The sequence below is a fragment of the Astyanax mexicanus genome, chromosome 18 (assembly GCF_023375975.1).
Source record: "Astyanax mexicanus isolate ESR-SI-001 chromosome 18, AstMex3_surface, whole genome shotgun sequence".
Classification (NCBI taxonomy): domain Eukaryota; kingdom Metazoa; phylum Chordata; class Actinopteri; order Characiformes; family Acestrorhamphidae; genus Astyanax; species Astyanax mexicanus.
In genome coordinates, this window is record NC_064425.1 from 11,364,592 (window position 1) to 11,392,170 (window position 27,579).

The 27,579-nt window shown below is 38.4% G+C and overlaps 1 protein-coding gene across 3 annotated transcripts in view; it reads right to left on the reverse strand.

Moving 5' to 3' along the window:
- The window catches only part of LOC103041854 (cGMP-dependent 3',5'-cyclic phosphodiesterase), a 364,471-nt gene that overhangs the window by 249,052 nt on the left and 87,840 nt on the right, over window positions 1–27,579 (reverse strand). The window contains exon 1 of one of the 3 annotated variants that reach the window (XM_022669603.2): window positions 5,763–5,857. The exons of the other annotated variants lie outside the window; for them this stretch is intronic. Within the exon in view, the coding sequence (XP_022525324.2) occupies window positions 5,763–5,770 (8 nt within the window). The 5' untranslated portion in view covers window positions 5,771–5,857. Of the gene's footprint in view, window positions 1–5,762; window positions 5,858–27,579 lie in introns of those variants that run through there. 3 annotated transcript variants of the gene reach the window in all.

Sequence of the window (27,579 nt, forward strand, 5' to 3'; positions counted from 1 at the left end):
GTGTGAGCGGTTTCTGAGGCTGTTAACCCTGATGAACGTATCCTGTGCAACAGAGGGATATCCTGCTCTTCCATTCCTGGGGCGGTCCTGATGAGAGCCAGTTTCATCATAACGTTTTTGACTGTCTTTGCGGTGACTGCACTTGCGGATACTCTTAAAGTTCTTGAAATCCTTCTTTTTGGATTAACCAATCTTTATTTCTTCTTAAAAGTAATTCTTTTTTTATTTAGTTGAGTAGTTCTTGTCATAACATGGATTAGAACATTACTCAAATAGAGCTATTCACTGTATACCTGTAACTCTACCTATTCACAACTTTACAACTGATGCTCTCAAACACATTAAGAGACAAGAAATTCAAGTAATTAACTCTTGACAAGTTCAGCACAGCTGTTAACTGAATGCCTGATTTCCAGGTGACTCCAATCCAGCCAAGATGTGCAAAACTGTCATCTAAACAAGAGGAGCGGATTTTGTACTAAAAGAGAGAAAAAGCATTAAATATAATGAAAAAAATGAGAGTATACAAAAAAATAATATAATACAACAAAACAGTATAGGAAATCTATAATTTTAGAGAGAATAAAGAACAAGAGGTGGTTATTACCATGTAACGAGATCATCTGTGAGTCAGCTGAAACAGTTTAGGGTCATAAATCATCAGAAAACGTGCAAAAAACCTTTCTGGCTCCACCCCTCACCTGTCAACCCCCACCAGAGCCCCACCCACTAGATCAGTTAAGAACCTCAGACAGTACACAGCAGGATTAGGGAGCAGACTTTGTCTGAAGGAGGGATCTGTTTTTTTTTTTTATAGCATATAGACTTGTGTAAATTGTGTAAAAATAAAAGGTATAATACATTCCCCTTAAAACAGAGGAAATGTGTGTTTGTGAGAGAGAGAGATGAAAATGTCTCTATAGCTACGTAGCTTCACACACACACACACACACACACAAACAAACCATCTGTCTGGATGAAGTGATGAAACTGCTACAGCCTCAGGGCTGAATAAACTACCCATCACCAATCATTTAACGCACACACACTCCGACAGAGATTACTACAATAACAGCAGCAGATAACACTGCAGTGGAATGTGCGCACACACACACACACACACACACACATTACAACACACAGACAGTTGTGTTGTAATTGATCAATACTTCCAATAAAGAAAGAAGAAGACAGACACACACACTCACACAATCAAGTATGCTCACACACTGCAATACAGCAGCACTAATCTACGACAGATATTGTAACTGTAATAACATGAATAATATTGTTATTACCAGTGCTAATAACAGTGGCTATTAAAAGTAAGTACATACCAACCTAGGGGCATGCTAGTAACTAACCTTTAATAGCAACAGTAAGCAACAGAGATCCATCAGTGATGGATTCCTAAAACCCTAGCACCATAGAATTTGAATATGAATATGAATATAAATATACCACTGAGGAACATTCTAGTTAAAAAAAAAACATTACAACAGCAACAACATAAAACTCCTTTACAAACAGCAAGAAATTCATAAGCATTAGAGATCTTACAGAGAAGAGTTTAAGCCCAAATTTAATCAGACCCTGATGTTACTGAATTCCAGTTAAAGAAATATTTTGAAGACCATTTTGTCATTTTATACTCAGCACCATGTTGTTTATGCCCATATTTGGTGTTTCATGTCTAAGCTGAATTTCTCAATAGGTAGAATGAAGTATTTTTTTTTTTCATTGTTCAGTCAGTTCAGTGCGCCGAACAGTTTAGCATTAGCTTAAATCTAGCATTATTCTGATTGTGATTCTAAAACGATCTCGTAATTCAAAGAATCCAGTGTTCTTCAGGAGGAGAACGCACTCAGAATAAAACATACAGGGTTCTGGGCATATATATGTCCACAGAAGGTTTTAAAAAAAGCCCATAGACAAAATTTGTTATGACATGGCACAGACTACAAAATGATGGCACGACTGCAGTGGTCTAGTATAATACTTTTGCTTTTTTTTTCAGATAAAAAAAAAAAAAAAAAAACGTTCAGCTCTGAACTAGGAAATTCCAACTTCCCAGGTTGAATGTAACACAGCATTAGCGATCGCACTGAGAGAATGCAGCAAGGTAACATGTTGTAGCCAAATGTTACACAGCTTGCTAGCTTATGTAGCTAAAACTACTGGCTACACACACTTTTCTCTCTATCTCTCTCTCTCCCTCACACACACACACACACACACACAGAACAGCTCTTTTCTAAACTTAAAGCAAAAACAAACACCTTCGCTAGCTAACTACAAAACAGCTTTGCTAATCAGTTAGCTAGCTAGCTAACACTACCTAGGAGCTTACATACACAAAGAAACCAATTTACCTTTGCACAAATACCACAGAATATTTCACAGATTACCTCCAAAAAATACAGGGAAGTGCCAGTATTTAAAGATTTTACAAAATGTTACTGTGGTTAATAAAATACACTGCCTGGTCAAAAAAAAAGTCACCACCTGGATTTAACTAAGCATTTGGTTTTTTTTTGGTGGCCAGGCAGTGTAGTTTTTTAAGCAACTGACACCACTAATATAATATAACAGAACTTTGCCAAACTGACACAGATTCTTCCATTTACATTTTCAGACCCTGCAAAAAACTCATTTCAGGGACAACCTGCCACAAAAAATAAACAAATATATATAGTACCAGCCAAACATTTTTAGAAGACCGTGCTTTAGAAAACTGGGCTTTGGAAATTTATGCTCAGCAGAGGATACTGACCTAGGCGTTCACACTGTGAAGGGGTGTGATCAGCTAATTAAAGAGAAGAGCAATGTTACATTATTCCACATCCGTGTGTGTGTTTAACGAGCAGGGGTGTATACGCTGAGGCCCTCCTGCATGGCTAAGATAGGATTAAGTGGCTGACTGTTGACTGTTGTCAGGGTTTTAATAAGTCAGTGGTGCACCTGATATTTCCACGCACAAGGCGTAGAAATAGACTGTTGACGTGGTGTAAGGTGAACGAGCATTGCGATGCGCATTGTGCAGGGTGTACGATAGGACCCATAGTCGGTAGTAAAGCAGTGCTGGAACAGGTGGTGTTACTAAACTCTCTACATCAGCATTTACACACTTACACATTCACAGCAACTCTGTAACTATTAAAAGTAGAAGTCTTTCCTTTAGAGAAATTACAGATGAAGACAAAGAGAGGTGAGTACTGTTTCATACACCTTCAAAAGACTCTTGGAAACTAGAAAAAACTGATACAGGACGACGTCTGGCTGACCCACATGGCAATAGTTTTAGCCCAGCTTTAGCCCAGCTTAACACTGGTGGAGAGATGAGCAGAATAAAGTAATTGATGAGATGAGGAAAATAAAAAAGCAGCTTTCTGGGCCATATCAGAATGTAAACACCGCCCACAGAGTGCAGTCTCTAGATTATTCGCAATATATATATATATATATATATATATTTTTTTTTTTTTTTTTTTGTTATTGGAACTAGGCCTGTCACGATTCGAATTTTTTGTGGACGATACATTGTCCCAGAAATTATTGCGATACACGATATTTTTGGCATTTTAAAGCTATTAAATGCCACTGAGATAATGATCAACAGAATAGCATAAAAAGCAATCTCACACTTTATAAAGACAGTAAAAAAAGAATTAATCATTTATTATAAATAGTTATGGAATAATATACTTCTATATACTATTTCTTAACCTACTTTAGTCCACACTGTGTGTATGGAGTCACAGTTATTGAAGCATGACTGGCTAAAATACTGTTCACTGTTAAATATGTTAACAAACATACAAATAAACACAATAGACGATATACCGATTAGCAAAAATGATTGAGTTTATGTTCATTTATTGTACAATAAATCGATATTGCAATTGTTGCAGGCCTAATTGGAACCACTACTTAAAAGTACCTTTGCCCTGTTCTCAACCCCTGGTTACACCCATCAACATGATCCATGCCAAATGTGCTCCAGGAACTCTACACATGTGTGGGTTCATCTGTCAGTACAGTAAACCTTCTCTATTTCTTAATTAATATTTTCAGCAGTTCACACCAGGTCTGCACTCCTCCGGTTTCTTTTGGATCCTGGACAAAAGTAATAGATGGAAGCAGGAATTTCTTTAAAGTGAATTCCTCTCCTTACACTCAGATTATCAGAGCTGCTCAACTCCTCAGGGCTTCCTTTAACCCTTTAAACCTACACTAATTACAGCCGAGAAGACGGGGGTATGACATTTCTGTTTATGAGGAAGACCACACATATTCAGCAGCACCTCCAGCAGCACCTGCACAGGACCAGGGGGGATTAGACCCAAGTGTCGACAGGGGGAGGTGGAAGCAGTATGGAAATTTTGTACCAGGTGTTGTTGCTCAAAAATAGGTTAATAAAGTGTAATATAGGTGCTATATTATAATTGGCAATACTAGTGTACACTGTGCATTATACAGCTCTGAAAAAAAATAAGAGACCACTTCAGTTTCTGAATCAGTTTCTCTGATTTTGCTATTTATAGGTATATATTTGAGTAAAATAATCATTGTTGTTTTATTCTATAAACTACAAACACAACATTTCTCCCAAATTCCAAAAAAACATATTGTCATTTAGAGCATGTTTTTGCAGAAAATGAGAAATGGCTGAAATAAATAAGAAAAAAGTTGCAGAGCTTTCAGATCTTAAATAAAGCAAAGCAAAAACGTTTATATTCATAAAGTTTTCAGAAATCAGTATTTGGTGGAATAAACCTGGTTTGTTTTTAATCACAGTTTTCATGCATCTTAGCATGCTCTCCTCCACCAGTCTTACATACTGCTTTTGGATAACTTTATACCACTCCTGGTGCAAAAAAATCAAGCAGTTCAGCCTAGTTTGATGGCTTGTGATCATCCCTCTTCCTCTTGATTGTATTCCAGAGGTTTTCAATTAGGAAAATAAAAAGAAACTCATAATTTTTAAGTGGTCTCTTACTTTTTCCATAGCTGTTTACTGTGTACACTGTAAAAATGTCCTGTAGAGTTAGAGTAATTAACATTCAGCTGTACATCTACTGTAATTTACTTTACCAGTTGTGTACTGTACATTGATTTACAGCATGTTATCGATATTTTACACTACCTATACTGTATAATATACACTGCAAGTAACTGCTTTTTACCATGTAAAACTACTGTGCTAAAATGCTAAAACTGTGATGAGTATTTGTTCCTGGTATCATTTATTTGCATAATGGGTGTGCCCCCCATTTCCTTTTTTTTATTTCAGGTTAAATTTCAAGGCGTAAAATTAGAGCCTAATTCCAAACAGCGCCACAATTCAAAACAAGCAGGAAATTCAACTCCCTATAAAATTACAATAAGTTACACACCACTGAGAGAAATCCCACATCAATAACAAACCGCCAGCCTGAGAGCGCCCGGAATTACACAAATCAGCATGAACACACACACCAATTAACTACAACTGCAGCACTGAGACACACTCGCATACACACACACACTCGCATACACACACACCTCTGTTGGTTCACGGAAAGAAAAGTTACTGAGGGAAAACTGAGATGGAGGAGATAAAGGACAGTCAAAAGGATGACGCACATGCCAGAGAGAAAGCGCGAGAGCATGAGAGAGAGGATAAGATAGAGTGACATGCAGAACGAAAAAGAAAGAGAGAGAGAGAGAGACAGAGAGAGAGAGAGAGAGAGACAGAGAGAGAGAGAAATGTAGGGACTTACTGTATCATTGTGAAGAGACAAAGCAGAACTGAAGTTGTGGACAAAGCACCAAACAGTGACACACCCACACACACACACTCACACAAACACACACACACACACACACACACTCACACACAATACGCACTTCAGTCACGAGCGAAAGGGTGTGTAAGTGTGTGTCAGGAAACGTCAATGGGGCTCAGGAGGCTGGAGAGGAAAAGGGTCATCTCTCTGGAGTGTAAACACACACACACACACACACACACTTCCATCAGACAAGCTGTCAGAAGACTTCAAGGATAAGGAGGCGTGGAAAACAGAGAGAGAAAGAAAGAGAGAGAGAGAGAGAGAGAGAGAGAGAGTTATTGATTAATTTATTTTATTCTAATTTTGTTGTAACTGTTGTAATGCTTTGACAATATTGTTTGTCATTACATATCAAAAAGAGAGAAAGAGAGATACTGTGTGCGTGAGAGAGAGAGAGAGTAAGAGAGAGATACAGACTGTGTGTGTGAGTGTGTGTGTGCGTGTGAGAAAGAAAAAGAGAGAAAGGTAGAGCATAGTGAGAGGGAGAGAGAGAGAGAATGCATAGAGATACAGAAAGAGATAGAGTGTGTGAGAGAGACTGAGAGAGAGAATGTGTAGAGCAGAGTGAAAGAGAGAGAGAGAAAGAGAGAGAGAGAATGTGTAGAGCATAGAGCAGAGTAAGAGAGAGAGAGAGAGAGAGTGGATAGAGCAGAGTGAGAGAGAGAGAATGTGTAGAGCAGAGTGAAAGAGAGAGAGAGAGAGAGAGAATGGTAGAGCAGAGTGAAAGAGAAAGAGAGAGAGAGAGAGAGAGTGGATAGAGCAGAGTGAGAGAGAGAGAGAGAGAGAGAGAGAGAGAGAATGTGTAGAGCAGAGTGAAAGAGAGAGAGAGAGAGAGAGAGAGAGAGAGAATGGATAGAGCAGAGTGAGAGGTGCAGGTGGTGTGATAATTATGGGATTTAAAGTGACACATAGAGACGCCATCAGAAAACCCCTGACCCTGTCAGTCATCACCACGGTAACCCCTGGACCCAGAACACACACCGACATCACACCCCAGACCCCCACCCACCCCCCAAACACACACACACACACACACACACACATATTGGCAGAGCAGATCATTATGAAAACAGAGCTTTCTTTAAGCTTTTAATTTTTTACATTTTAGCATCACTGTTAGTGCTATTATCACTGTTTCAGTTACTGTCCTAGTCATGTTACTACTGTTATCAGTGTTAAAGAAGAACTCCTGTCCAAAATGTACTTTTGGTGTAGTAAAACATGAAATTGCTTACCTTTGTTTAATTTAATCTATTTTATTCCTACATTGTAAATAGTACAGAAGTCAACAGTGTTAAACAAGGGTTGGTCCAGTGGGCTAAGCTTTGCCACTATGATCAGGAGGTCGCTGGTTCGAATCCTATTCATGCAGCTTGCCATCGGCTACCGGAGCACTGAGAGAGCACAATAGGCCTTGCTTTTTTGGGTGGGTAGATGGCACTCACCCCAAAGTGTGAGGTCCACTGCACAAGGCGCCTGCGAGCTGATGTATTGGAACAGAGTTGCTGCGATTTCCTCCAAATGTTCTGTGTTGCTACTCAGCGAAAAGAGGCGGTATATATCACACATATCACATATATCGGAAGTCACCAATTCACCCTCCTGGTGTTGAGGCATCACTAGTGATAGGGGGAGTCCTAATGAGTGGGTTGGGTAATTGGCCTTGTAAATTGGGGAGAAACAAACATATCAAAATACTCTGTGAAGAAGCATTTAGGTGCTCTTACCTGGAGGCTGTTAACTTGCAGTTTCTGAGGCTGGAAACTCTGATGAACTAATTCTATCCTTCTACTCTTTCTATATAAGAGTGGAGGTGGACTATTCAACTAAGGTAAGTAATTTTATCATGTTTTACTAAACTAAAAGTCTATTTTACACCAGAGTTCTCCTTTAAGGAAATATTCTACAATACTACCGTTACTAGCTGAAATAAATCAGGTCTAATTGCAGGGTAACGAGGTGTTGCCTTGGCAGTCAGGAGTGTCCCAGAAATCCTAGTCTGTGTTTTAATTTAAACCTGTAGAGAGGAGGTGAATTGTCACCTTGAGTAAATGCCGTAAGTCTGTGGGATGAGAGCAGTGTGGGCAGCTCCATATCAGAAGCTCCATATTGCGTTTCTGAGTCAACATAAACAGAGAACGGGACTGCAGGAAAGAGAGAGAGAGAGAGAGAGAGAGGAGCAGGGGATAGTGTGTGTATACTCAGCAGGTATTTGTGTGTGTGTGTGTGTGTGTGTGTGTGATGAGTGTACCAGATCTTTAACCTCCAGCTGAGCAGTGTTATGTGCTGCGGTGGATTGTGTGTATGTGTGTGTATGTGTATGTGTGTGTTTGAATCTACAGCGATTTCCATATAGATGCATTTTCCATAGAGATGATCTACTCTGCACTGTTTGTATACACACACACACACACACACACACACACATTTCCCAGCACTGTAAAAAAATGATTAAAAAAAGAAAAAAGTATTGTCTGGTAGGAGAGGTGCCAAAAAGTATTCCTGCTTACAGTATGTAAAACAGTTACATAACACTTACATAAAATGACAAAACATAAAATTAACACTTTTTATAAACATTGTTTTTAAATAACCTTTTTTTTTTACAGTTCTATACATCAATAACACAGTTAAATTAAGCTGCAAATTAACATTGCATAATTAATAGTGTATAGCAATTACAACTTACTTTCTTCCATTTAAAAAATGATGGAGAAATACTGTAATGTTTTACAGAGGAAAAGCACTTGTGCAAGATTACTGAACACTTTTCTAACCTCATAATGCTTAATAACTTTACTACTAAAGATCCTGCAGTAAATCTGTCCAGTCCCTTTAAAATAAAATAGTATAAGGATTGTGATTCCAAACCACTGACCAATAACTACAAACTTTTGGAGAGTGATTATAAACCTTTGATCAATAATTCCAAACCTTTAAACAATAATTCCAAACTTTTGATAAGTTATTATAAACCTTTGATCAATAATTCCAAACCTTTCAACAATAATTTCAAACTTTTAATAAGTAATTATAAACCTTTGATCAATAATTCCAAACCTTTAAACAATAATTCCAAACTTTTAATAAGTAATTATAAACCTTTGATCAATAATTCCAAACCTTTCAACAATAAATCCAAACTTTTGAAAAGTAATTATAAACCTCCAATCAATTATTCCAAATATTTTAACAATAAAACTAAACGTTTGGAGAGTAATTCCAAAACTTTTGGCCAATAATTCCAAACCTTTAAACAATAATTCAAAACTTTTGATGAGTTATTCTAAACATTTGATCAATAATTTCAAACATTTGAAGAGTGATTTCAAACCTTTGAAAAATAACCGAAAATGTACTACTAAACATCCTTTCTTTCTAACTGAATATAAACCCCAAACAAAGCCAAAAAATACAGAGAGCGCTCCATTCTCATAATACTTTAAGGTTATGATGATGATGTTTGCTGTTTGACAAAAGCAAAATTAAAAAACGAAAAAAAGAAATTATACAGTTAGTTCCATTAAAAATCCTTTAAACCCCAAAAAGAAACAGGTAATTTCATGTTTCAAATGTGTTCAAACTGTATCAATTTTAACAGTGAATAATACTGTAAAAGCATACACTCTGCCAGCTAAGATCATGAGAAGATACTCACTGTTGGCACTAGTTTGACCCCGAAACTCATGCATGTGGCCACGTACTGTATGAACGCCTGTATGGCCTGTTAGTGAGGGTTGCGGTCGGACCGCTGAACCAGACGTGTGGTTTAAGCAGAGGGTTTTCAGTTCCAAACCCAAAACCACAAAGGGCCAGACAGGTGCTGAGTGAGAGGAGAGCAGGAGTGGAAAAAGACAAGAAGCTGAGACCAGATATTTCCTTCCTTCTCATTCTTTCTCTCACTCTTTCACTCTTCCTCTCTCTCTCTCTTTTTGGAAAAGGCTGACATGCCTATTGCGTCCAGCTCCACAAAACACATTTACTGCAACCTGAGAGATGCAGTAATGATTTGCGTCTCTTTCTCCGTGTAGACACACAGGTCCTACTGTTCCATCGCTTTCAGCATGTCTGGAGCGGTAATCCCCCCCTCAGTTAGAGCAGCAGTACAGTAGATCAGCCCATCTAAGGTAGGGTTCAAAATCAGGGTGGACCATTCCAGGAGAAGAGGGCAAGGTCAAAAAGATACCAGGTAATGCTGGGCGGTAAGGACAAATATATATTATATATATAAATATATATATATATATATATATATATATATATATATATATATATATTAAACATATTTTAAATAGTTCCATAAACACTATAAATTGACCTAAAATATTCAATGTTTAAGTATTAAAGTATTTAAGTATTTTCTCTTTTTCAGATCATTCTCTGATGACCCTAGAGATAGTTGTGTGTGAAAATCCCAGTAGATCAGCAGTTTCTAAAATACTCAGACCAGCCCGTCTGGCACCAACAACCATGTTACTTTTAAAGTCACTTAAATCACCTTTCTTTCCCATTCTGATGCTCGGTTTCAACTGCAGCAGATCGTCTTGGCCATGTGATTGGCTAATTCGACATTTGCGTTAATGAGCAGTTGGACATCTTCTAGTCCTTCATGAGTGCCCATAAGACGCTGTTGGCTGAAGATATCTGTTTGATGGCTTATTCTCGGTCCAGCAGTGACTCTGATGTGTTTAAAAAAACAGAAAAAACAATAAAATATGGTGCATTTCAGCTTACAAAAAATGTTAGATAACTAGCTATCTAAGCTACAAAATCAGCCAGCCTCAATAAAACATCCATCAAACTTCACCCAAACATCCAGCCAACCTTATCAAAACGTCTTTCAAACTATTTAAGAACACAACACAACCGTTGGTTAAGAGTAGTTAACCAAACTACTATCAAACAACATTTCCATTGGATTAAGGTCAGAACATTTTTCTTTTATTCCTCTTGAACCATTCTTTGGTAGAATGACCAGTGTGCTCAGGGTCATTGTCTTGCTTCATGACCCAAGTATAATATTTTTGACTTAACTTTTGTTTAACTGGGTTCTATTTCTATACTTTTAGGAATTCTGATAATGTTTTAGGTCATATTTATGCAGAAATATAGAAAATTCTAAATGGTTCACAAACTTTCAAACACCACTGTATATGATCAGCTCAGCTGAAGAAATGGACAATGAGTGTAGGAACAATGAAGTAGTCATAATATTCTGACTGGACTGTGCGTGACTGTGAATAAATTCCTGGAACAAATGTCATAAAACTGAACGCAATGAGGGCAGAACTTGATGTGCATCAAGAATGCCATTGTGGAACCTGAGATGAACCACAGGAAGCCTCCTGCCGTGATCCAACCAACACAATATCTGCACTGTGTCTAGACCTCGCTGGAAAATCTGCATGGAACCAGGAATATCCTGGACTGATCTCAATCCTGCTTTCAAAAATGATCTTTTAAAGGCTTCCAAAACTGCCTGAATCAGCCGCCAGCTCAGCAGCTCCGGCGTGATTTGTCCAGGCTTTTGTCATTAGTCATTGCAGGTGCTTTATGTAGGTTTGTGTTGAGTGTAGGTACGCATTCTTTCTTTTAGGAAAATGCCCTAGAGCAGAAAAGTTCACTGATTTTACTGCTTTACCTCTTCAACCATTGACAGCAGTGTGGAGGAGCTGGACGTCATTTCTAACATTTGAGGAACCTGCAGAACTTGTTTACCTGCGTGCCAAAGCTTGAATAACCAGTTGAGGTAATGAGGCAAAGTTAAGGTGATTTTTTACAGAAGTCCTTCAAAAGCTGTGGTTGGAACATCTGTGGTCACCAGCCATTCATGCCAACTGATATGAAAATGGTCATCATTTTTACAAGCTGGACACTAGTTGCTTTGGTAGTATATGCAGTATAAGGTAGTACTGAGTGTTATAGAGAGTATAGGGTAGTATACAGCTATTTTGGTTCTGCTGAGTCACTGTATTTACCATGCACTTATCATAAGACTTTAACCTTTTAAATACTTTTGGGACAGAAGCATGGATTTTACTTGCAAGGTCACACTGTGTCTTGTAAATGCATTTGTGGCCATGAGACTCTAAATGTTGCACATGTACTAATACTTGTGTGGTCTTGGTGTCAAAGACAGAAAACCTCAGTGCTCTAATGCCTACAGACCAGTTGCTCTCATTTCACACATCATAAAGTCCTCAGAGAGGCTGCTCTTGAAATAGCTTCAAACCTTGTTGAGAGGTTATCTGGACCCCCTGTAGATGTTCACCGGGCATGCGCAAGTGTGAGTGATGCTCAGAGACTCAAAAACCTAAACCAACCATATTCTTCAGCTGCCTTCATCATCGTTCCAACCTGGATGGTGAGCAATTTGCAGGAACTAACTCTAACAGACCAATGACGAATAAAAACCAAAGACGAACCAAGATGAATAAGCTTGCAGTGAACTCTTGGTCCTACAAGGATCTCAGTGTCTATCTGAAATTACTGACATTGACTCAAGAAAGAAAGACAAGCAAAAACTCTAGATTTTCTTCTTTCAGAAGCTTCAAATCCTTCAGCATCTTTCAACAGCAAGCCCCCGGAGACTCACCTCAGTGCTCTACAGATGCCTCTACTGGAGAGGTTAATCACTTTAGTAGGCTGATTAGGAAGGCCAGCTCCAGCTGACCCAGGAATAGGAGCATGGTAGCGAAACTAGAGTACGTTTTAAACAATTTTACCCTCGCCCTTCACAAGATTATACCCTGCAGCAGGGGTCATCAATTGCAGTCCTGGAGGACCACAGTCTACCACAGTCTACCACAGTTAGAGCGGGAGTGATTTCTCTGCTCTAAAACAACGGCTAAACCTGAAATAAACCACTGATAAAAACGCATCTAAACTGACTTGAAATTACCAAACTGTGCTAAAGGCTCTGACCCTCCAAGAAAAACAAAGTATTTCCCATATTTATATAATCCCTATTTTCAGCTGGGCACATGTGGGCATTAACAGAGGTGTTGCCTGCATTCTACAATTAAATCATATATGTGTGTGTATGTGTGTGTGTGTGTTTAAATGTGTTAAAATTATATTCTCTATAAACATAGAAACTCTAGCTTATAAATGTTTGATTGAGCTCCGTAACAGTATTTAGTGAGCAGCATATAAAGCTGCAGTCCAGAGAAATAAAAAGCTGCCACTATAGTCAGGAGATCGCTGGATCGAATCCCGGTCATGCAGCTTTCCATCAACTGGCCTTGCTCTCTCTCTGGGTGGGTAGATGGCACTCTTTCCCCTCATCACTTCTAGGGTGATGTCGATTACCTCAAGGCGTCTGTGAGCTGATGTATCAGAACCGAGTCGCTGCACTTTCCTCCGAGCATGCTGGCTGCTTGGCAATGTTCGAAAAGAGGCAGAGGCTGACTTACATGTGCTTTTCTTATCTTCACCCTCCTTGTGTTGGGGCCTTGCTAATGATAGGGGGAGTGCAGCTGAGACATAGCTACATTGACAGTAATTTTTCTTCCATGCTTTACAGTAAAGTCTAAAGGAACCAATGCTCCCCAATGAAAAATAATGGACTACTTCGCTGTGAAATTCCTCCTAAATGCTTTAAGGGTTTAATGATATTATGAGGTGTATAGGTAGAAACATGCAAATCTCTTCTAGTCTTGTTTTGTGGAACATTATTTTAAACATTTTAATAATTCTCATGGATTGGTTTCAAACTGGAGATCCTTTGCTCATCTTTGTTTCTCCCCATCTTAACTTTTCTAAAAATGTGTTGCAGATCTAAAATTCTGGTTATATCAACAAATTAAAGGAAGTTGAACAGACAAAACATTTTTCCATACTGCTCTGGACTTATCTGGTATCTACACTATACAATGTGTCCAAATGTTTGTGGACACACTGCTTAAATAATGCATTCAGCTAATTGATATTGCAACAACACTCTCTCAAACCAGACCTAACCCACTCTGTGAGATTCTTCTCCTCCTCGTCTTCTTCTGCGCTTTACTGTTGTCAGCGGTTGTTAAGCGAGTAGGTCTGCATGGCAACAGTTGGTGCTAAAATAAACTCTGTAAAGTCTATCTACTGTACGGCTCTGTTCTCCATCACGATGACACTCGCATCATTCCACTTCTTTTACAGACCTTATCTAAAGCTTGGGGTGAGTCGCATGGGATTTTTGGCTGTTTTTGCACATAGAGCAACTCATAAAATATTGCCTATAACCCTGGTTACAGCAGCAGAGAGAAGGAACTTTGGACAAACTTTGGGTATTTTCTCAGTCAGATTTCTGAAGTAGAGTCATCTTGAATGTCTTAGAAATTTCAGTTAACAGCTGTGCAAAGCTTATCAAGAGTTAATTACTTGAATTCTTGCTCTTTTTGCTCTTGTTTGAGAGCATCAGTTGTAAAGTAGTGAAGAGGTAGAGTTGGTACACAGTGAATAGCTCTATTTGAGTAATGCATATTATGCATAATACATATTATGGCAAGAAATACTCTAAGTACTTAAAGAAATGAAGGTCAGCTAATCCGAAACATTTTAGGAACTTTAAAAGTATCCTTGAGATGGAACTGGCACTCATCAGGACCACCCCAGAAAGTTACCAGCCTCAGCAACCGCAAGTTAACAGCACCCCAGATAAGTGCACCCTTAGTATTTTGATTATTACATGATTCCTTATCTGTTCCTTCATAGTCTGGATGACGTCAGTATTTATTTATAGTGTAGAAAAAAAAAAGAACAAAAAAAGTATAATTGTATCCAAAACTTTGATTCACTATGTTTTATTCACTGGTATTTATCCACTCCAGTGTGTTCTTTGATTGAATTCATATAATTTTGTTGTTTAAAGCAACTAAATCAATACACTACTTGATCAATATAGTACCTCTCTATAGTATCTCTCTATCTATCCATGCATTCATTCATCCATCCATATCAGTGTAAATTTTCAGTCATTTATTGTTCCTGGTAACTTTCATCCTCCTTTAGCATCCGACTCTTCTTTCTGGATGCAACTATTTTTTAATGATGATGAGTAAATCTGTCTATCTACCAACCTGTCTACTTATCTACCTGTCTACCTGCCTGCCTGTCTATCGATTTTGTTCAGCATTTGCTGCTGTGATACCCACAGGTTTCCTCCGAGATCAATAAAACCTCCATCCGTCCGTTCTAACCAGGCTTAATCCATTCAGCGAGGTTCTATCATCTGCTTCTTTCATCGGTTGCTAAGTGACATCGCTCTGCATGGCAACACCTGGCATTAAAATAAGTTTACAGATTGGAACCGTGGCTGCTGCCGCCGCTCTGTTCTCCATCACAATCCATCAGCAGCAGATCACATTCACATGAGGTGAGAAATGTAGCAGCTGGGTGGAGAGAGAATGGGGGGGTGTTATTTTGATTTGATGGTGTTAAAAGGAACACTGATTGAAATGTTTTATAAAAGAAATCGTTTCTCGTTTCTTTTCGGCCTCAGGTGGGGAAAAGCACGCGGCGGGTGGAGGGCCGAATGCCTGGCGCTGATGAAGAATTAATGTCTTCATTCTACAAGAAGCGGAGGATAATTGACGGTCCAGAAGAGGAACGTGTGAACATGTTAGCAGGGATGACTAGCGACCGTGGGTGCTTGATTGTTGCTTAGTTACAGAGAGTTCTTTCTCAGCTAGCGCAAAAGCGCAGAGTCGAGAGCCCAACGATTCCAGTCAACTTTCCAACAACGAGAGAGAAGAAGCTAACAGAGCCGGCCGTGAACCCGCTGTGGGCGGCCCTGCAGCTTTAGAGAGAGAAAGAGAATCACACACACACACACACTCTTAAAACCAAGCATTCAGCAATGTGCTAAAGAGAGGCATAAAAAGTAAGAAAGTAAGAAACTCAACTCAACTCAACTCAACTTTATTTATAGAGCACTTTAAAAACAACAACAGCTGCAACAAAGTGCTGTACATAGCACATTATAAGATAAGAAACAAAATACTAGAAACAATGACAAATTAAAATATAGGTATCAATAAAAAGTTTCAGATAAATCTAAGAACTAAGTAAAGTAAAAGTAAAAACAAAATAAAATAAAAACAGAAAATAAATAAAAAAAAAAATTAAAAAAAAAGTGACATACAGAGCGAAAGTGAGAGAGACAAAGAGAGAGAGTGAGAGATAGAGTGAGCGAGAGAAAGATTGAGAGATTGAGAGTAAGAGAGATGACTGAGTGAGAGAGTGTGAAGTGGGAGAAAGAGCGAGAGAAGGAGTGAGAGATAGAGAGAGAACAAGAGAGAGAGAAAGATAGAGAGAGATCAAGAGAGAGAGAAAGATAGAGAGAGAGCAAGAGAGAGGGAAAGATATAGAGAGAGAAAGCAAGAGAGAAAGATAGAGAGATAGCAAGAGAGAGAGAGACAGATATAGAGAGAGCAAGAGAGAGGGAAAGATAGAGAGAGCAAGAGAGAGGGAAAGATAGATAGAGAAAGAGAGAAAGAAATATACAGACAGAGCAAGAAAAAGGGAAAGATATAGAGAGAGAAAGAGAGAGAGAAAGATATAGAGAGAGTAAGAGAGAGTGAAATATAGAGAGAGCAAGAGAGAGGGAAAGATAGATAGAGCAAGAGAGAAAGAAATATACAGAGAGAGCAAGAAAGAGGGAAAGATATAGAGAGAAAGAGAGAGAGAAAGATATAGAGAGAGCAAGAGAGAGGGAAAGATATAGAGAGAAAGAGAGAGAGAAAGATATAGAGAGAGCAAGAGAGAGGGAAAGATATAGAGAGAGCAAGAGAGAGGGAAAGATATAGATAGAGCAAGAGAGAGGGAAAGATAGAGAGAGCGCAAGAGAGTGTGTGAATTGAGAGATAGAGCAAGAGTGAGATACAGAGTAAAAGATTTTTTCCTCTTTTCCTGTTAATAACTGATAATAACATGCATATTGTTGAGTATTATTATAATAACAGAAAAGTGAAAAATCTTAAATATGCCTTCCCTGCATGACATGATGTTAAATACATTCACTAACGGATATTTCAAAAGATATTTTCTGTCTGTAAGAAATAAGGGTTGTGTGCACTCCACCACTTTTTGTCTCTAATAATTTGTGTAATAATCTGTGTTTTATTCATCCCTTTCTTCACATATATTTTTTATTCCTTCCAAAACTGCGGATCCTTCCACTGCTCTGTCCTTAATCCCCACTGGAGTCGGATAAAATGATAGATAAAAGACAATAATACCCCTCTCTTTCTCTCTCTCGCTCTCTTGCCGTTTCTCCCTCTGTTTTTCTGGGTCGTTTGGATAAATAATAAAAGACGTCTCTGCTAACTGCATTGATCTCGTATCAACCAACCAGCCGGAAAGAAAGATGAACTCTCAGAGATGGAAAATGAGAGAAAAGGGGGATCACAGAGGAATAGAGAGGGATTTCTTTCTGCCTTTCTTTGGCTCTTGACTCTTAACAGAGAGTGTCAGCCGCTTTGCTGCGTCTGTGTTGATACATCCACAGCTATAACGGAAGCTGTCTCTCAAGTCAGACGGCATTAAGGTGGGACCTGGACCGTGGGAACGACAGAATGAAAGAGAGGGAGAACGGAGGAAGATGAGGTGGACGGTGGGGTGAAACAGGTGCTAAATGGAAGGAGGCAAACAGATTTTTTAAGTCTTTGAACCTGCCTTGTCTTGGTTTTTCCATTTCTGGTCTTGGACTACAATGCCTTGGAGAAGGGTATGACCTCAATTTGCTCTCAAAAGCTTTAATTCTTCTGCGCACAGAATCCACAAAGTTTTGGACTAATTTCTAAATAGTGGTGTAACAAAGTTTGACCAAATATTTGATGATGGGCATCATGAAAACATACGATTCCATTTTCTGTTAATAATAAATGTTATGCAGTTGCATTGCTTAAACACCTGAGGTTGCAATCCTGCTAGTGCAGGCTGGAGAGAGCCAGTGGGCGTAAGCAAAGGGTGGTAGAATATGTCAGCCATTTTTGTCCGAAGCCAATCAAACAAATTTGTGCCAGCAATGGCCACAACGTCAACTAGCTTAACCCTCCTGTTATGTTACGGGTCAAATTGACCCGTTTTAAAGTTTGAAACTCAAATAGTTTAAAATATTTTTTTCAGTATGAAACTTCTGCTTGGCTTAATTAGTGTAATCAACATATAATAGGAAACCAGTTCATCTCACATATTTTCTACCATCCCCTGCATTAAACTAGTTTTAGTGATATGTAAAATTATTTATTTTATATGTTGGTCTTTCAATAATCATAAAGTAGTGAAACATTAAAAAAAGAAAACATATATATTTTAATGAAAAACGAGAGAATTATCATAATTGAAGCATTACCTGTTAGAGGTAAAGAACACCATTGCACTAAATACTGATAGAATAATTAGTAATGGAGTTAGTAATAAAATATTCACACTGTTTGTAAGGATTTTTTAGTTTTTCAGACATATTTTAGATAATTGAACATGAACTGAGTCAATATGACCCGGGAACACCATTACTGTTCCTGACAAATGAACATAGCAGGAGGGTTAATGGATGAATTATGAGGGAGGTCCACAAATATTTGGACATCCAGTGTAGATCAAAGAGTATCAAAGTAAAAATAGATAATAGATGTTGAACTAAAAAAAAATCAGTATTCCCAAAGTCTCAAAAAGCTCCAGTATAATTATGTTAAAATATCTAAAGTTTTTGAAAAAGTCTTTGAAATGATCCCCGGACCCCCTACAGGGGGCAGCTTTCTGGACCTGTCATCATTTCACAGCTCACGGGTTTTCATGTCTGATTATGAATTAATATGACTTTATTCATTTTACATTAATTTGTGAAAGGAAGAAGGACAGGAGAAAGAGAGAGAGAGAGAGAGAGAGAGAGAGAGAGAGAGAGAGAGAGAGAGAGAGAGAGAGAAACAAAGAGATGGAAGAAGCAATCGGAGCAGAATGAGAAAGAGTTGGAGAGTGGTACGGAATAAAAATCACAGAGACAGAAAGACAAAGAGATAGAGAGTTAGAGAGAAATGCATGATAGAGGGATGATAAAGGGAGAATGGAATGGCCTGCAGATGGCCCGAGGTTAACTCTGCTGCTGACTTTAAGGTCATTCGTGTTGTAAACGACTAAGGACTGAAACGAGCTCAAGGGAAGGAATCTCAATCTGAAAGAGTGAAGATGAGCAAGAAGAAGGAGAGATGGAAAGATGGATGGAGAGGAGGTTAAGAAGCAGATGGAGGGGAAAGAAATGAATAGCAGGCTGTGGGGGAAAGACGGATGGTTAAGGGAGAAACAGAGAGATGGATGTTAAAGATCGAACAGAGACAGAGAGAGAGATAAAAAGAGAGAGAGAGGGTTAGATAGAGAACGAGAGGTAGAGTTGGATATTAGAGAGCAAGAAGAGGGAAGTTGGATGTTAAAGAGAGAAAAAAATGAGAAAGAGAGATATGAATGATGATGAGAAAAGAGAGACTTATTGAAAGAGATGGAGGAAGAGAAAAACATATGTTTGACATTAAAGAGAATTAAAGAATTAAGAAATTAGAGAAATTAGGATAAATATTAAAATGAATATGTCAAAAGAAATGTCATATCTGTTGAAAAAACAGCAATCGTCCGATATCAAGTTTAAATGCCAAATTGTAGATTGTAGAAATGTAGACATTGAATTTTAGATTGTAACACTATCTTATACCTTACCAACAGTCCTTTCTTGCCTTATGCCCGCACCATTTACTAGCAACAGTTCTTGTGAATATATCTATGCTGATGGGTGTGGTGGTCTGGCTATGAGGTGTGTTCAGGTAAATTTCTGGGGTATTGCTATCTTGGCAACAGAAAACACAGGTGCTCCACTAACTGACTGAATACAACCTAGACCGATGTCAACAGTCAGACGTTCATTGCTATCTTGGCAGTCAATTGTCAACACAGGCGCATCCCCAACGCACTTATACTCCCGCTTGTTACGCACACATGAACATGCGTGTCTGTTGCCACCTATGAACACTTTTACATCAACAGTAAGCAGACTGAACGAACAGGTCAGTTTCTTCTACTCAGAAGTGTTGGACACAACCAGATAGCTGCACTGTTAAAATAGTAGTCTGCCAGTCAGAGAGCACCTGGCTCTCAAAGTGAATTGCAAGTGACACGCTGATTGGTTTATATAGCCACCAAAACTCATCAGTGTGTTAAGATCAAGCTCCAAAGTTACACAGAAATTAAATATAACCTTAAACCAACAACATATTAACATATTAACATATTAACAACGTTAGCAGATGTTGGGTTTTAATTATCCTACTTTACAAGTAAATTTACAAACTAAGTTACAATTTACTAATTTACTTACTAATCTAATATAACATTGGCATTTTATGTTTAAATAGATGCTGATTTTATAGTTTCTTAACGTCACAAATGTCATCTCTATTCTATATCTAAATTAATTCCCTCAATCCAGACCTACACTCAACCAGATATTAGCATCTACTAACAGAGAGAGAGAGAGAGGGAGAGAGGGAGAGAGAGAGAGAGAGAGAGAGAGAGAGAGAGCGAGAGAAACAGTGGTGAGCTAAAAGTAGATAAAAGAAGAGTTAAACTTAGGACAGAGCAAATGGAAGACGAGAAGCCTGAGGATTGAAAGGACAGAAAATGGGAATGGGAGAGAGAGAGAAAGAGGGAGAGAGAGCAGTAGTTTGGTGGTGATCCCTCCTGACAGCAGTATTGACCGACCTAATCCTGATTTGAAACTTTTGACAGTTTGTTACGTGGAATCATCTGTATATGTGTGTGTGTGTTTAGATGTGTCTGTGCCCTACCCTCGCAGCAGGTGTGTGACCAGAGAACACCTCCTTCTCTCCCACCTGCTGTGTGAGCTGATTGAACATTTGCTCTAAATCACGGCTGAAGTACCTGCACTGGTGGACTGGTTGTAGTGTGTGTGTGTGTGTTTGTGTGTGTGCATGCATGCATGCGTGTGTTTGTCCTCAGTATATGTTTCTATACAGTATATGTTTCTATACATATACTGGCAAAAGTAATACATCACTTACAACTAAGTGATCAGTTTGTTTAGTTGAAGTGTTTTTTTTCCTCTATTTAGGTTTATACTTGTGTGAAACCAAACCAAACACACCAAAAAGTGCAGAAATAAACCACATGACCACATCGAAACAGAAAATTCTAAAATACCATAAAAAACAAATTGACACACAAAAAGTAAAAAAATTATAAAATAGAAAATAAGTAAAAAAAAACATTTTAAGAATGATAAGAAATGATAAAAAAGAATAATAGAACTAAGAACAAGAATGAAAATATAAAACTTTAGAATATAAATAAATAAAAAAGTAATAAATAAATGAAAAAGAGGTATATTTAAATGAAAAAGTATATTTGACAGCTGGGTCAGATTGAGACCAGATCATGTTCTCACCACAAGCAAACTGTTCCAGAGTTCGTTTGGGACCGGATCGAGAGCGCCTCCGCTAGTTGGTCTTGATATTTTACTGACACAGCTACATGGAGGTGTCCAACGCGTGTCGAGCGCACAGCGTGCCTATGTTGCCAAGATAGCAATGAACATCTGATGCTTGACTGTTGTCAGGGCTCTAATCAGTCAGTGGTGCACCTGTGATTTCCGTTGACAAGATAGAAATACGCCAGAAATTCATCTCAACACACCTCATTCATTTCCAGACCACAATGCCCATTGATATATAGATATAATCAGAAGCACTGTTGCAATTTAAACGATGCATGCAGAAGGTGTGATAATAGACTATTATAGGGGTGTAAGATAGCAATGGGCATCGTGAGCAGCTCCACAGAGAAAGAGAAGATGGAAGCTATGGATGAACTGGGAAACGGAGTCGACGGAGAGCAGAAGATGAGGACAGATGATAAGAAAACATAACGAGCGTTTGGCCGCTGCAAACAGTTGCCATGGCATCTAGAAGCCAGAGGGTGTTAATGGCACTGCAATTTTCCCATCATGCATTGGCATGCTGGACAGTCACACTAACATTCCATTCACCAATGTAACACCTTAAAAAAGAGATCCAAGTGCACACACACACACCCACACACACACCCACACACACACACTTACACGCACTAACACTAACACACACACACACACACCAACACTAACACACACACACAAAGCAAACAGAGACATGAAACAGTCTCAGCATGTTTCCAATGCTACAGGGGAACAACCTGTCAGAATGGATTAACAGCAAAATCATACACACACACACACACACACATACACACACACAGTGCATTTTAATTAAAATCTTTCATCTCTCAGCCTGCTCAGTGGAGTTAACCCAGGCAGCGTTTGATTGGCTAAAGTAAAGGTGACATCACCAATTTCCTCACTTCCAAAGACAACAACTGCTTGTCAACCAGTAAAAAACACACACACACACACACACACACACACACACACACACACACACACACACACACACTCTCTGTGGACTCCTCATCCTCATACTCATGCACACACACAAACAGTGCTGTGAACACAGGCTCTTTCTTACTTACACACACACAGAAAAAAACATCCTTATTATTTTATTATATAATTATTTTTGGCACTCAAAGCACAATTTCTCAGAAAACATAATTGTATCCAGCTGACAACTTCATATTATATCTATGAAAGCTACACTTTCTCAAAAATCTATAAAAAAAATTGTTTGTATTAAAACTGTCCTCCATAACCATTGCTTTTTACAGTTCCATAAAACTGCAACTATGTTTTAACTATAATCCAATAAAAGTTGGATTAATAACAAATTGCATCTTATGAGGTTATTATCATGCTAGAAGAAAGCCCTGTTGCAACAATGCAAGCAAACTAATCAATTGCCTATAGGGCCTGAGCTGACCAGCGGTTCCAGACAATTCATTTATGTTATTATGAATTTAATGCAACAAAAAGCTGTGTGAGCACCCCTTTAAATTCTGTGATGGTCAATGCAGGAAAGTGCAATGCCACTATTATCAGAATCCCCCTCAACAGGGCTCTGTGAAACATGGTGGTGGCAGCATCATGCTGTGGGGATGCTTTCTTTAGCAGGGACAGGGAAGCTGAACAGAGTCGATTAGTCAAAGACGGATGTAGATAAATAAAGGGCAATCCTGCAAAAAGAAATCCTGTTGGAGGCTGATAAAGACTTGAGACTGGGAAGGAGATTCACCTTCCAGCAAGACAATGACCCTAAACATACAGCCAGAGATACAGTGAAATTATATAGATTAAAGAATATTCATGTGTTAGAATGACAGAGTCAAAGTCCTGACCTAAATCACATTGAGTTTCTGTGGCAACACGTGAAAATTATTGATCACAGACGATCTTTATCTAATCTGGCTGAGCTTGAGCTGTTTTGTAAAGAAGAATGAGGCAAAAATCTCAGTCTCTAGGTGTGTAAAGCTGGTAGAGACAAACCCCAAAAGACTTGCAGCTGTAATTGTAGCAAAATGTGTCAAAAAGCATTGATATAAGGGGGCACATTTTCAGATTTTTTTTTTTATTCATATTTTGAAAACCATGCATAATTTTCGTTTTGTAAGCAACTGTATGTAATATGGTAAGTTTTGAACAGCTGTGTGTTTAAACCTGGCTTAAGCTGACTTGACCAAACACACAGAGACAGCTAACGGACAATTTTCACAAAGCTAACAGGGCTTCCAGAGTGAGGTCAGCGAGGTGGGGCTGACCGCACAGGCAGAGTGACCGCAATCGCAATTAGGTAATTAGAGGAATTATGGTGAACTTTTCGGGGAGTCGACTGGGGGGGCTGCAGGTGGTGGAACAGACAGAGGCCAGCACTGTGAGTGTGTGTGTGAGTGTGTGTGTGTGTGTGTGTGTGTGTGTGTTGGGTCAGACCTACACTGATTCAACATTGTGGGGAAATCTGCATCTACACTGCCCCAGCAAGTAAACCTGGCTATAATTCACCGTGAAATTAAACGAGGAGGGACCTCAGAACAGCCTCGTTTTCATGTTATTCAAATAACAGTGACCCACTGCACCCAATACCCTTCCACCTCACATTACAGGCTTTTAAAACTCATTTCTAATACAGGATTATGATAAACAAATATGGTACCAATGGGCATTTTCAAAAGTGGTTAATGAAACAAGTGATCTGATAGAATACAGATGTACATTAGCTGCATTCCTAATGAGTGCCAGTTTCATCATAACGTTTTTTGATGGTCTTGCCATAATATGGATTAAAACATTACTCAAATAGGACTATTCACTGTATACCAACTCTACCTCTTCACAACTTTACAACTGATGCTCTCACATTAAGAGGCAAAAATAATTAACTCTTGACGAGTTCAGCACAGCTGTTAACTGAAAATCATTCCAGGTGATTCTACCTCATATAACTGACAAAGACCATCACTGACCATCAGTAAATTTTGCATTTCATTTGTAAATCAAGGGAGTAGAGTCTGGAGGAAGAGTGGAGAGACAGACAGGTCTAGTGTGAGGTTTCCACCAATCAGTGATGGTTTGGAGAGACATGTCATCTGCTGGTGTTGATCCACTGTGTTCTATCAAGTCCAAACTGCATCAAGTGCAGTGTTTTCCCACAAAATCTTACAGCACGTCATGCTTCCCTCTGCTGACAACTTTTATGGAGATTTAATTTTCCAGCAGGACTTGGCACACTGCCAAAAGTACCAATTGGGCTAATATATTATTCAAATTGTGTGAGACACTGATTTTTGGGTTTTCATAGGCTGTAATCCATAATCATCAACAATAAAATAATTAAACGCTTAAAACAGATCACTCTGTGTGTTATACATCTTTTCAAAGATATTCAATTTTTTAGATGAACCTGTACTAATCCCATAGGTACACTAAAAGCTTTGTAGAGTGGCAAAACCCATAAAATGCAGTGAGAGTCAGCTACTCCAATAAAAACCCACTGCTAACCACAAAAAAACACTTCCAAAAATCTTTCTTCCAAGCCCACAACCGCAGCAGGAGCCACCAAGTACAGAGAGAACCTGGTACTAATCCCACAACATCTGTAAAAGCCACCCACAGCAGTAAAAACCCTGTACTAAGCCTATAATTGCTCCAAAAGCCACTTATTTAAGGGTATTTAAGGTATTTAATACATTAAAGAAAGCTAAAGACCTTCCTGCTACATCACCTGCCCATCATCTCCTCTTCTTTATCCTCTTTTCTACAGTCATGACATCGAGAAGAAGGGGCTCGGTGTCCTACTCAGATAAAATAGCCCAGCACATTTTTCAGAACCCAGATATACAGCCCCTGCGGGCTCATTTTCTCCCGAGACACAGGGGAAAAGTTCGCCAGCAGAGAGTAGGAATAAAGAGGCAGAAGTGGCGGGGGAGAACGCAGAACTTCAGAAACTGAAGGACAGAATTTCTACTGACACATCCTTAATGAATGCCACGTCAAAAAGAAATCCACCTAGACATAATTAGCCTACGCATTATCCACTGGATTATATTTATACGCAGTATATGGTTATAGATTGAACCAGCCTGTCAAGAACAGCAGTAAAAGAACAGGACTAAAAAAAACGTTACCATCCAAATTGTCCTCATAACGTCAAAATGCTCATGGTTTTTGTCACCCTGTCATTTTGTCCCCGCAAGAGCTAAATTCACCGATTCATTAAACTATTATACCATTTCATTTCCTTACAGAAACCTCAGACTGCTGTCTAAACCTCCAGAAACATCACCCACAAAAAACTGACAAAATAAGTTTGATTTTAGAACTGATAAATTATGGAGAAAAACAATAATTAATCACAATTAATCATGATTTGATTAAGCAACATTGACGACTTAATTAATCACGGTTAATGAAACATTTTTTTTTCACACATAGTTAATTGTGGTCAACAGCATCATTCTGGTGTTTTTAATAAAAATATGTTCTTAATGACTTGCCTAATTAAATTAAAGGTAAAATTAAAAACAAATATTAAAAATAAATTAATCATATTACAATATGTAGATAACCACAATTAATCACAATTACAATATTTTTTCCCAAGATCCCTGTAAATTATTGTACAATCACTAATCACACCATTCTGTCTGTTTAATCAAAATATATTGCAAAATTCTGAGTGGTCTACTGTGATTTATCACACCATTGGTCTAGTCTATTTGGGTTCATCACAATATTTGGTGTAGTCTACTGTAGGGGTGGGCGATATGGCCCTAAAATAATATCACAATATTTAATGGTATTTTTGCAATAATAACAGCCTTGGCTATATGCAAAACACTGAATTATATAAAAAAAAATATTTTAAGAATATACTATTGCAACAAAATAAAAATTACATTGTATTATTGCATACAATATAATATAACACACCCATAACTGACATATAAAAAAAAAATCCAGAATATCATGATACTAATAATAATGCACTCCAAATATCTCCATATATCCAGGATTAAAGTAAAATAAATAATGGAAAATGAGAACAGTGTGATTTTTCCTTTTGATAAAAACAGTAAAAAAGTAGAACCCTGATGTGATAATTAGGGGTGGGTGATATGGCGCGATATTTCAAAAATGTTGGCGATATTATCGTGTACGATACAATATGGCACACCCCAAGTCTACTGTGATTAATCAAATCACTTTTCTCAGTCTATGGTGATTAGTCACATGGCTTCTGTATAGTTAATTATGATCTTATCACTATGAGAACTGTAATAACTACATAAATACATAAGGTATTGATTTATAGCATCATGCTAGAATTACAGTACAGTTGGGGATTACAATTCACTTTGACACCACTGCAGTAAATACAAATATGTGTCCTCAGAGACAAGCTGAAAAAAAAAAACATAAGAGAAGCATGTGGGCTGAGGTAGGGGAGTAATATAATACAGGACTTAACACACATATAACTTGAGGAATTGTTAAAGTACATCAAAGTTACACAGTGCAGTAACAGCAAGAACCATCAACATGCTTCTGAAGCTGATAATATAAGGTAGAGTTGCTGCAAAATGTTGCTTTAAACGTGTGTTTAAACAGAGGAGACCAGGGATTCAACCTGCAACCCACAGCATGTCCTCACAATACCACGTGCTATTATGTGATTGATCATTATAAGAACGTCTGGTCCCCATATAATACTAAATACACACACAAACACACTCACACACACCTAAAAATAATTGATGGGTAAGGTGAAAATTGTGAAATCAACCAGGGTGAAGAGAAACAACACCCCAGGCAAAGACCGTGACTGATTTATTACACACACACACACACACACACACACACACACCTTTTTAGAATGACTTCAGAGGACTATACAGTCCCTGTTGAGGGCCTGAGGGACAAACGTGCAGGAAAAACCCAAACACAGAGGATTTCTTCATTATCACATCAAACACACACTCTCACAAACACAGAGAGAGAGAGAGAGAGAGAGAGAGAGAGAGAGGAAAACAAAAAACATCGCAGAAGAATAAAGAGAAAATGAACAAGAAAAACACAATAGTAGTGAGAGAGAAAAAGTGAATGTACTGTAAAAGACTGTAAATTTCATGAGTACAGTGTGTGTTTGTGTGTGTGTGTGTGGAAGTCAGAAACTTGTTAGTGTGTGTGAGAGCAGTGAGACCTGTGTAGGGGCTCAAACCAAATGCAATGCTTTTCCATACTGCCATCTAGTGGATCCATACCACACCTCTCTCTCTC